General features: G+C 57.3%; 1 protein-coding gene across 3 annotated transcripts; it reads right to left on the bottom strand.

Annotated features, from left to right (window-relative positions):
* Positions 1-617: 617 nt before the first annotated feature.
* UPK3B (uroplakin 3B) lies at positions 618-7,645 on the bottom strand. Of its 3 annotated transcripts, XM_017533498.2 has the most exons (6): positions 7,040-7,539; positions 6,725-6,874; positions 5,922-6,147; positions 4,583-4,662; positions 3,602-3,731; positions 618-2,101 (listed from the first exon to the last, which is right to left on the bottom strand). In XM_017533498.2, exons 1-6 carry the CDS (start codon positions 7,122-7,124, stop codon positions 1,942-1,944), a joined length of 831 nt encoding a protein of 276 aa, XP_017388987.1. In that variant the 5' UTR covers positions 7,125-7,539; the 3' UTR covers positions 618-1,941. The 3 variants fall into 3 exon arrangements, with proteins under 3 accessions (XP_017388987.1, XP_017388986.1, XP_017388988.1); XM_017533497.2 differs by lacking the exon at positions 4,583-4,662 and having other exon boundaries at positions 624-2,101; positions 7,040-7,636; XM_017533499.2 differs by lacking the exons at positions 4,583-4,662; positions 6,725-6,874 and having other exon boundaries at positions 624-2,101; positions 7,040-7,645.
* Positions 7,646-11,342: the final 3,697 nt, after the last annotated feature.

The raw sequence follows: 11,342 nt of genomic DNA, 5'->3' as shown, positions 1-11,342 counted from the left end.
GTTTCTTTTTTTTCGAGACGGAGTCTCACTCTGTCTCCCAGGCTGGAGTGCCTGGCGCCATCTCAGCTCACTGCAACCTCCACCTCCCGGGTTCAAGCCATTCTCTTGCCTCAGCCTCCCGAGCAGGTGGGACTATAGGCGCGTGCCACCATGCCCGGCTTTTTGTATTTTTAGTAGAGACGGGGTTTCACTATATTGGCCAGGCTCCTGACCTCATCATCCTCCCACCTCGGCCTCCCAAAGTGCTGGGATTACAGGCATGAGCCACCGCGACGCCCTCCGAATCTGTCTATAGCTGGAGGGGTTCCAGTGGCTGGTGGGGGTGCAGGCAGCACGGAAGAGAGGCCTCCAGAGAGGAGGGGCGCAAGGGCTGGCTTGGGAAGGGAACACGGCGGAAACCACATACCTTGCATTGGTGCCTGGACTTCCTGGTCCTGAAAGGCATGTTTTCCTGGGGTATTAGGAGATGGGGGTACCTCAAAGTACAAGCCAGGACAGCAATCAAGGGACAGGCTCGGGGTAACCCCATGGGGCAGAAGCTGAGCAGGGCCCTGGGCACAGAGGGTGGGTTCTGCACAGAGGATCGGTCCTTCCACGTCACGATTCAAGTCAGGTTAGGCTCCAGACCGCGTTTATTCACCTCCAAAGAGGGCTGCAGCCCGAGGGTCACCACCGAGCGCCCTCCGCGGGCGGGGCCTGCATGCCGGGAACCGTGGTCCCCCAGAGGGCCCCGGAGCGCACCCCAGGGGGACACGGGCCTGTGCAGAGGCCATGGACAGAGTGCAACGGGCAAGTGATTGAGCCTCAGCTTCCCCATCTAGAAAATCGCTGCGGCTGTGCGGACTGCATGGCACGCAGTGGGCTCTCAGGCGTGACTGCTCATCCCTCTGGCTTGGAGGAAGGAGGCCTGGGGTCCTGACCTCCACCGACCCGGCTGCCTGACATCTGCTACTGGCTTCTGGTCGTTTGGGAGTCGGGAGGGAGAGGCAGCGAATATGAGTGCGCATGCGCACTGGCCTTGAGACGCCCTCACTGCGGCTCACTGGCGCCCCCGAGTGGCGACGATGGGAACCATTGGCCGTGTGTACAGACGGACGCTGGGGGATCTGCAGAGGGTTGGTCCTTCCAGGTGATGGACGCTCATGGGTCCCGGAGAGCCCACTGGGGTGACAGTCTAAGGGCGGGACAGACCCCCGACGGAACAGGTCACATCTGGACACGTGGTCGTCTCAGGTCTAGAGAAGGCAGCTCCCCCAATGTCAGGACCAGCTATGCCCGAAGTCTAGCACTGTATGTGGCATACAGCAGGTGCTTAATAAATGCTTACTGGGGTGGATAAGGGTGAGAGCCATTTGTATGCGTAAGAGGGTTGGAGGTGGCGGCCGGAATTGGTAGTCAGATGGCTATGGAGAGTCCCACTCTCAGAAAGGTGCCATGATCAGGGCTGTGGAGATGCCTCTGAGTCCTCACCTCGGCTCAGCCACTGATGGGTGGAACGGGGTATGGAGGGTGGCTCAGGCCTCATAGACCTTGGAATGGGCCCAGCTCCCTGCACCAGGGCAGAGCAAGGCCCTCTGCCTCCTCCTGGGGTCTGGAAGCTTGCAATCAGGGCAGCGTGTCCACACAGCCTCCAGCCTCCCTTGCAGGAGGTCAGGTGAGACAGAGGTGGGGAGGGACATGGGGACTGGGTGTCCAGCCTGCCCATGGCCCTCCCCTAAACCCTCCTGAGTGCAACTTACAGATGCTTGGAGAGGGAGAGAAACCAGAAAGGCAGAGGCAGGGGGGCTGGTACTGGGATTCCAGACAGGGTAGGGGGCATGCCGGCTGGTGGCGGGAAGGCAAGGAGGCCTGAGGGAGCCTGTGGGTGCAGGAGCTGGGACAGGGCACCATGCACTGGCTCCCTGCGCCCCACTGCCCCCAGCCCCACGCACAGAGGCCAGGCTAGGGGCTGAGGCTGGGGAGGGGGTCCAGGCCAGGCTCGCAGCCCACCGGCAGTGTGGCAGCCTCGCTGGGCGGGATGTGGTGGGTCATGTAGCGTTTCCCCATGAAGGAGCCGATCCGAAGCTGCTCCGGGGCCTCCTGTGGCCACCACAAACTGGAGCTGGGTGGGGAGAGGGGGAGGAAGATACGTATGTCCCTGCCACGTGGGGCAGGTGCAGGGTCAGGGCCCGCTCTGCCTCCCAGCTCCCTCTGTCGCTCAGGCTGGAGTGCAGTGGTGTGATCTCAGCTCACTGCAATCTCTGCCTCCCAGGTTCAAGTGATTCCCCTGCCTCAGCCTCCTGAGTAGCTGGGACAACAGGCATGCGCCACCACACCCGGCTAGTTTTTGTTTTTGTTTTTGGTTTTGAGATGGAGTACTGCTCTGTAGCCCAGGCTGGAGTGCAGTGGCGTGATCTCAACTCGCTGCAACCCTCGACTCTCGAGTTCAAGTGATTCCCCTGCCTCAGCCTCCCGAGCAGCTGGGACTACAGGCATGCACCATCACGCCCGGCTAATTTTTTGTATTTTAGTAGAGACAGGGTTTCACCATGTTAGCCAGGATGGTCTCAATCTCCTGACCTCATGATCTGCTCGTCCCGGCTTCCCAAAGTGCTGGGATTACAGGTGTGAGCCACTGCATCCAGCCCTGATTTTTGCATTTTTAGCAGAGATGGCATTTCATCATTTTGCCCAGGCTGGTCTCAAACTTCTGGCCTCCAGGGATCCTTCTACCTCGGCCTCCCAAAGTGCTGGGATTACAGGCATGAGCCACTGCACCCAGCCTCACCTGCAGTCTCTGGTCCCTCCTCCCTCCCTTCTAGAACCAGCTGGAGTGGCCCTCTCCAGGCAGCCATCCTGGCTATCCTGCTGGCAGCTTGCTAAACCACCAGAGGATCCGTAGAGAGCAGATGAGGCCTGGGAGGAGAAGGGCCTCGGCTGAGGACACAGTGAAGCACAGAGAGGCTGCTGGCCCCTCTCACTGACCCCAGAGATGTAAGATACTCAGGGTGGGAATTTCCTGTACAGGCCCTGGGAGGGGCACTGCCCAGCTGGAAACCACAGCCTGGGGCTGGGCAAGGGGGCTCATGCCTGTAATCCCGAGAGGCCAAGACAGCAGGATCACTTGAGCCCAGCAGTTCTTTTTTTAATTTTTATTTTTTAATTAATTAATTAATTTTTTAAAGATGGAGTTTCACCATGTTGGTCATGCTGGTCTTGAACTCCCGACCTTAGGTGATCCACCCGCCTTGGCCTCCAAAGTGCTTGGATTACAGGTGTGAGCCACCATGTCTGGCCTTTTCTTTCTTTTTTTTTTTTTTAATCTTCTATTTATTTTTTTTTAGAGACAGGGTTTTATCATGTTGGCCACGATGGTCTCGATCTTTTGACCTCGTGATCCACCCGCCTCGGCCTCCCAAAGTGCTGGGATCACAGGCTTGAGCCACCGCACCCAGCCCGAGCCCAGCAGTTTTAGACCAGCCTGAGCAACACAGCAAGTCCCTGTCTCTACTAAAAATAAAACAGACCCCACGGTGCGCCTGGAGGGCTTGTAGACACTGGGACCAGTTCAACAGAAAGGGTTCTAGGTGGAAGAGGGGCCTGAGCAGGTGTCTCCACTCACAAGCGTGCGGTGGAGGCTGCCAAGAAGGCCAAGAGCAGGAGGCCAGTCAGAGAAGAGAGGATGGAGGTAATGACGATCATGCCACCGCTTCTTCGCCCTGGCCAGGTGTCGATGGAACCGGGGGTCTTCCCTGCACACACAGCAGCTACTCATAGGAGCTGCCCCTCGACCCAGGGCTGGCTGTCACCTCCTCCCTCACTCCCTCCCCACCCATGCTTGTCCAGCCTCAAGGCCTGGCTGTCTCATATCCCCAGGCACCCCCTGAGCCTGCCCCCATCCCTCTTCCTCGGGATGGCACAGCATCTGTGTGCTGCCAGCCTGGACCACAGCTTCCACCCTGCTCTCACCTTCTAGGCTGCTCCCACCCGCGTGCTCATCCACTGCCCTGCGGTGGCAGACAGAGTGGCTGCAGACCTCGGGGCTGACCGGGCCACTGCCTGCTCGTCAAGGCCTTCAGATGACAAGATTCCTACCTCACACCTCCTGACCTCTGAAGCCGCCTCCCAGGAGATGCCCACACCCAACACTCAGGCCATAGCACTAGAAATTTCCTGGGCCTGATACATTCACGCTCGCCCCTTGGGGTTTGCTCAGAACCCAAGCTGGCTGCCTCCCCGGCCAGCCCGGACCCTCACTGTGGTCTCCTCCACACCCTCTTTCTCCCTCCCAGCAGGGGCTGACACAGGCTGACTCCCTATATGAGCGGGAGGCTGTCTCTGCCCAGGACATGGCTGGAGCCCAAGGGTTGGGAAACACCAGGGCAGAGCTGGTGCCCCTCGCCAATGGGGCTGGCTCAGTGCTGCACTCCCCCAGCATGAGGTTCTGTTGGGGGTTAGGCCCGACTTAGACACGGCCTCCAGGTCCCTAGCCCTGTGCGAGCAGGAGTGTGGCCAGCTCAGCAGAGGTGAGGAGGTGGCCCAGAGATGGGCGAGTCCGCTGGGAGCAGACAGAAACCAGGGCGCCCCTCCCGCCCAGCACTACCTTGGTGGAGAGTGATGGGGTCCGACCACTTGGTCTCGGCCTTGGGTGAGCCCCTGGTGTCCATCAGGAGGAACTTCACGCTGGGGACAGGAGGCGATGCAGGGGGAGGGGAGAGACTCAGAGGCCGGGACCTCCCTGGGCAGGGCCAGGCCCCAGGCAGCTCCTCTGGGCTTCCCCCACGGATATGGAGTCAGGGTGCCTGTCAGGAGCAGCCTGTGGCCCAGCCCTGCTCTGAGAGCCCCTGAGATGTCTCTGGCCACATGGCCTGCGCCACCAGCTCCCAAAGACCTGAGTAGTTGCTCTCCAGACACCAGATCGGGGCCGGGGATGCTTGTTTAGGGGCCCGGTTCCTAAGTGTTACAAGTCAAAAGAGCAGGGGAAGGTGGCTTAGCAGGGCACACGGGGCAGGGGTCCCAGGCCTCCCAGAGGGGTGTTGATGAGACCAGGGAAGGAGGGGAGTGAGGGTCCCCCATAGAGGCAGGGTCCCTGCAAAGGCCCAGAGGTGTGACAGGCAGGGGGGTGGAGCGGGACTCAGTCACCAGCAGCCTGAGGACCGAGGGCAGCAGGAGCCCCAAGAGGGCCTGTGTGTGTGTCTTTCGGAGCTCTGGAAGGTCTGGGCAGCGGGGAAGGACCTGGCAGGTTGGCATTGAAAAGAGTGGCTTCGGGGGATGGGGCGGGGCCTGGAGCTGGAAGCTGAGCCAGGGCCAGCAGGGGGGGCAGAGGGTGGACCTGGAGGGTGGGTGAGAGGGCAGAGGGGGCTGGGTGGACCAGGGTGCTGTTCCAGCCTCACCACGCCCTGCCTTCCTGGCTTCCCCTGGGCCTGGTGTCCCTGAGGCCACCCCGCCTTCTCCTGTGGCAGGAGAGTCCTGACCAGGATACACTGCCTGCTTCCCCATCCCAGTGTCACCCGGACCTTGCCAGGCCACTTGGGCTTCTGTGCCTCAGTTTCCTCATCTGTTAGAGAGGGTGGGAGCCACCTCTCTTGCTCCCTGCCTCATACCCACAGGACTGGGTCTGAACTCGGCCCCTGAGTTTCCTGCTAGATCTGCCTGTGGGAGGGACCAGGGGTCTAGACTTCGGGGAAGTTGCCCCCTCCCACCTTAACTAAGATCCTACCTCGCCAAGGTGCCCACCTCCTCCTCCTGGGCCTTGCCCGGCCCCAGCTGGGGTTAGCACTGTTACTGACTCTTCAGTGGAAGGAGGGAGCCTGGGCTTGCAAAGGGGAGGACCAGGGCCGGGGACCCCTGGGAAGATGCTAGAGAGAGCATCCCTGTCCCAGTAACGCCTCCTCCCCAAGCACAGCCCCAGTCCCAGGGCCCTGAGAGGGGGAACCACTCACCGATAGGGTCCAGGGCCAGGGAGGGGCGGGTTGCAGAAGGGTTGTTGGTGGCAGCTGTGATCATGGCCCACCCGCAGCACGGGGATGCCTCCACTGCCCACTGTGAGGTCGTCACAGGGCAGCCGGTCCAGGGACAGGGGCAGTGTCATGTAGTGGCCATCAGTCAGCAGCCGTGGGAAGGCTGGGATGTTAGCCAGTGTCTCTGGGTTCTGGAAGCCCCTGGAGGCTGCAGGATGAGAGAACAGATGGGGGTGAGAGATCAGCTCTGTCCTGATGAGTGGGGATTCTGTGTTCACCCACCCTCCAGCCCTGACCTCCCCATGCCACCTCCTCCCTCAGGGCCCCTAGAGGCAGTCCAGACCCACAGTCGACTTTGTCACCCCGCTTCTCTCTGGCCTTGCATCCCCACCCAGAGTCAGAAGTGGGGAGCTTGAGTAGCCCCAACCTGCCCAGCCCCAGCCCCAGCTGCAGCGTGACAGCCCCACCCTCCACGAGCCCACAACCTCCTGGGTCGCAGCCTGGGCTCCCTGTCCAAAGAAAGAACTTGGATCCAGAGAAAGGGCTGCAGAGCCCTTGGCAGCTGACAAACCCACCGCTTACACTCCTCACAGGATTTGGCGCTATGTGTGTATTTTTCAATACACATATTACTCCTTGGGATAAAACCCAATTCATCCACACCTGCTTTCCCAAAGGCCCCCACAGGGGCTCATCATTGAAGGTGCTTGCTGGTGAGGGGCTCCAAGCGCCCACCACTCTCCTCGGCCGCCACCCTCACCCAGGGACCACAGCTGTCCTCACACCATTGCTGAAGGCTACCACGAGCCAGACTGTGTCGCTGGTACTGGCATGCTCATCGAAGACACAGCGAGGCTGCTCCAGGGAGAAGGTGGTGGCCGTGACCTTCCCTTCCAGGTCCCAGGCTGTTATTTGCGGCATGTAGGGGACCAGCTCTGTAGCCATGGGGGACAAAAGGTGAGCCATGGAGGTGGGCGTGTGGGTCCCTGGGGCTGCCTCTCCCAATTGGAGGTGGGTGGGTTCCCAGGTTCTGATCACTCCAGCAGGGCCCCCTGCCCCTTGGGTCTGGCTGGCTACCTCCATCAGGGACCCCTACTCACCCAGGCTCAGGCTGGGCCGGAGACAGTTGAGCGCCGTGAGGAGCACCTGTAGCCCTAGGTGAGGGTGCCCTTGGGGGAGCCCCATGACACTGCCAGCACCCAGGAGGCTCAGGGACTGGTCTGGCTGCCTCGGGCTGCACCCCACCCCCAACACCTTGGCCCTGAGAAGCTGGTTAATCAGGCTGCCCCAGGGGCAGGAAAGACCTACACATGCAAGCACACCCCACCCCTTTCCTCCCAGTCCAGCCCGCAGCAGGGAGTAGCTGGGAGGCTCTGGTGGGAGACAGGCCAGCGCCCAGCCCCACTGCCAGCGTCATGGGAGAGGGGCCACTGTACCCCCAGATGCCAGCCAGACCATCCTGGAGCCTGGATTGGGGCCCCTCCCAGTCTCTTGGCCCTGGGGAGGAGGGCCTGGGTTTTGGAAGCGGGCTAAGGACTGCATGTCTGAGATTCCTGCGCTCCAGGTGCCAGGAGCCTCCCTCGGCTTACCGTCCCCACCCAGAGTCAGGAGTGGGGAGCAGCGGGCAGCCCCAACCTGCCCAGCCCCAGTTCCATCACAGCACGCCGGCCCTGCCCTCTATGAGGAGAGCCCTGCCCTTCTCCCAGGTGACAGCCTCGGTTCTCCATCCATAGGAAGAACTTTTTTTTTTTTTTTTTTTTTTTAAGATGGGGTTTCACCATGATGGCCAGGCTGGTCTTGAACTCCTGACCTCAGGTGATCCACCCACTTCGGCCTCCCAAAGTGCTAGGATTACAGGCATGAGCCACCGCGCCTGGCCAAGGAAGAACTTAGATTCAGAGAAAGGACTGCAGAGCCCTGGACAGCTGACACACCCGCCACTGACGCTCCTCCCAGGATTTGGCACTCACTATGTGTGTATTTTTCTTTTTTTTTCCTTGAGATGGCGCTTCACTCGTCGCCCACGCTGGAGTGCAGTAGTGCAATCTCAGCTCACTGCAACCTCTGCCTCCTGGGTTCAAGCGATTCTCCTGCCTCAGCCTCCTGAGTAGTTGGGATTACAGGCAAATGTCCCACACCCAGCTAATTTTTCTATTTTAGTAGAGACAGGGTTTCACTATGTTGGCCTGGCTGGTCTCAAACGCCTGACCTCAAGTGATCCGCTCACCTTGGCGTCCTAAAGTGCTGGGATTACAGGCATGAGCCATTGTGCCCAGCACTCTGGTCAATTTTTTAAAATATATTTTCTGTAGAAACAGGGTCTCACAATTTTGTCAAGGCTGGTCTCGAACTCCAGAGAGGATGACCCAATCCTCCCACCTTGGCCTCCTAAAGTGTTGGGATTACAGACGTCAGCCACCGTGCCCGGCTAATTCAATATATTTTTTGAGTCTGGGCGCAGTGGCTCACGCATGTAATCCCAGCACTTTGGGAGGCTGAGGCGGGCAGCCTCACTTGAGGTCACAAGTTCAAGACCAGCTTGGCCAACATGGTGAAACCCCCTCTACTAAAAATACAAAAATTAGCCAGGCATAGTGGCAGGTGCCTGTAATCCCAGCTACTCAGGAGGCTGAGGCAGGAGAATCACTTGACCCCGGGAGGCAGTTTGCAGAGAGCCGAAATCATGCCTCCGTACTCCAGCCTGGGAAACAGACTGAGACTCTGTCTCAAAAAAATAATAAAAAAAACACATATTTTTGGTAGAGACAGGGTCTCACTATGTTGCCCAGACTGCTCTTGAACTCCTGGCTCAAGGGATCCTCCTGCTTTAGCCTCCCAAAGTTCTGGGATTACAGGCATGAGCCACAGTGCCCACTGGCATTTAGTATACTGACAAGGTTGTGCAACCATCACCAATTCCAGAACCTTCTCATCTCCCCAAAATGAAACACTACACCCATTAAACAGTCTAAGAGACTAAGCTACTTCCTGTTACCATGGATTTGCCCATAATGGGCATTTCATAGGATGCAGTCACACAATGTGACCCTTTGTGTCTGGCTTCTTTTACCTTTTTAAGGTTCCTCCTCCACCTCAGTGCTTCCTTCCTTTTCATGGCTGAGTAATATTCCACCCCCTGAACGATCCATCATTGGTTGCATCATTTGTTTTTTCCACTTTGGGGCTAATGCTGCTGCCAGGAGCATCTGTGTGCAGGCTTCTGTGGGCACACTTTCAATTCTCGAGTATGTACCTAGGAGCGAAACTGTGGTCCTATGCTATCGCTGCTTTTTGAAGGTCTGTTTGCCAAAGTGGCTGCATTTTACATTCCCAGTAGCAGTGGATGAAGGTCCCATTTCTCCACATCCTCTCCAACGTTGCTTTATTTTAGTACAGCCGTCGTAATGGGTGTAATGTGGATCTCATGGTTGTTTTTTGTTTTTTTTTAAGACGGGGTTTCACCATGTTGGTCAGGCTGGTCTTGAACTCCCAACCTCAGGTGATTCAACCGCCTTGGCCTCCAAAGTGCTTGAATTACAGGCGTGAGCCACCATGCCCGGCCCGTTTGTTTTTTTTTTTTTTAGATGGAGTCTTGTTCTGTCACCAGGCTGGAGTGCTGTGGCATGATCTGGGCTCACTGCAACCTCTGCCTCCCAGGTTCAAGTGATTTCCCTGCCTCAGCCTCCTGAGTAGCTGGGACTACAGGCACGAGCCACCATTCCTGGTTAATATTTTGTATTTTAGTAGAGACGGGGTTTTACCATGTTGGCCAGGATAGTCTTGATCTCCTGACCTCGTGATCCGCCTGCCTCATCCTCCCAAAGTGCTGGGATTACAGGCATGAGCCACTGTGTCGTCTAATTTTTGAGACAGGGTGTCACTCTGTTGTCCTGTGTGCAGGCTGGAGTGCAGTGGTGTGATCATAGCTCACTGCTGCCTCAACCTCCTGGGCTCCAGCGATCCTCCTGCCTCAACCTTCCAAGTAGTTTGGACTACAGGTACACTCCATGGCTGGCTTGTTTTTATGATTTAGAGACAGAGTCTCACTGTGTTGCCCAGGCTGGTCTCAAACTCCTGGCTTTAAGATCCTCCTGCCTCTAACTCCCAAAGGATGAGGCTGAGATTAGTTATCCAGTGGGATTAGATATGTAGTGATTTTGATTTGCATTTTCTTTTTTAAAAATTTTTTATTTATTTAAAGATGGGGTTTCACCATGTTGATCAGGCTGGTCTTGAACTCCCAACCTCAGGTGATCCGCCTACCTTGGCCTCCAAAGTGCTGGGATTACAGGTGTGAGCCAGCACACCCGGCCTGATTTGCATTTTCTTAATGAATCATGTCTTCATTTTTTTGAGGAGTTTTGCTCCTTTTGCCCAGTGCAGTGGTGCCACCTCAGCTCAGTACAACCTGACTCTTGGATTGAAGCAATTCTCTATGCCTCAGCCTCCCAAGCAGCTGAGATTACAGGTGCATGCCACCATGCCAGCTAATTTTTTGCATTTTTAGTAGAGATGGGGCTTCACCATGTTGGCCATGCTGGTCTTGAACTCCTGACCTCAGGTGATCCTACCTGCCTTGGCCTCCCAGTGTGTTGGGATTACAGGAGTGAGTCACCTCGCCTGGTCCCTCAAGCACCTTTTCATGTGTTAACTGGTCATTTATCTTCTTTAGAGGGACATCAGTTCCAGTTCTTTGCCCATTTTTAAATTGGGTTGTCGTTTTGTTGAGGTTTTTGTTGTTTTGAGACTAAGTCCAGGGTGGAGCGTGGTGGCGCGATCTCGGTTCGCTGCAACCCCTGCCTTCTGGGTCCAGCAATTCTCCTGCCTCAGCCTCCGAGTAGCTGGGATTATAGGTGCCCATCGCCACGTCCAGCTAGTCTTTTTTTTTTTTTTTGAGACGGGAATCTCACTCTGTCACCCAGGCTGGAGTGCAGTGGCATGATCTCAGCTCACTGCAACCCCTGCCTTCTGGGTTCCAGCAGTTCTCCTGCCTCAGCCTTCTGAGTGGCTGGGACTACAGGTGCATGCCACCATGCCCGGCTAATTTTTTCGTATTTTTAGCAGAGATGGGGTTTCACCATGTTAGCCAGGATGGTGTCAATCTCCTGACCTCATTATCTGCCCACCTCGGCCTCCCAAAGTGCTAGGATTACAGGCGTGAGCCACCATGCCCAAGCCTAATTTTTGTATTTTTAGTAGAGAGGGGTTTTGCCATGTTGGTCAGGCTGGTCTCAAACTCCTGACCTCAGGTGATCACCCACCTCAGCCTCACAAAGTGCTGGGATTGGGCCGGGCGCGGTGGCTCAAGCCTGTAATCCCAGCACTTTGGGAGGCCGAGGCGGGTGGATCACGAGGTCAAGAGATCAAGACCATCCTGGTCAACATGGTGAAACCCCGTCTCTA

Source organism: Cebus imitator, unplaced genomic scaffold (assembly GCF_001604975.1).
Source record: "Cebus imitator isolate Cc_AM_T3 unplaced genomic scaffold, Cebus_imitator-1.0 Scaffold82, whole genome shotgun sequence".
Classification (NCBI taxonomy): domain Eukaryota; kingdom Metazoa; phylum Chordata; class Mammalia; order Primates; family Cebidae; genus Cebus; species Cebus imitator.
Note: the sequence above shows the minus strand (reverse complement) of the source record. Positions and strands in the feature narration are given on the sequence as shown.

Excerpts from the sequence above, each read along its gene's own strand:
- UPK3B (XM_017533497.2), bottom strand. The coding sequence starts at position 7,124 with ATGGGGCTCCCCCAAGGGCACCCTCACCTAGGGCTACAGGTGCTCCTC. Across the intron at positions 6,875-7,039 it reads CCGGCCCAGCCTGAGCCTGG|AGCTGGTCCCCTACATGCCG; the intron begins GTGAGTAGGGGT and ends CCATGGCTACAG. Across the intron at positions 6,148-6,724 it reads CGTGGTAGCCTTCAGCAATG|CCTCCAGGGGCTTCCAGAAC; the intron begins GTGTGAGGACAG and ends CTCATCCTGCAG.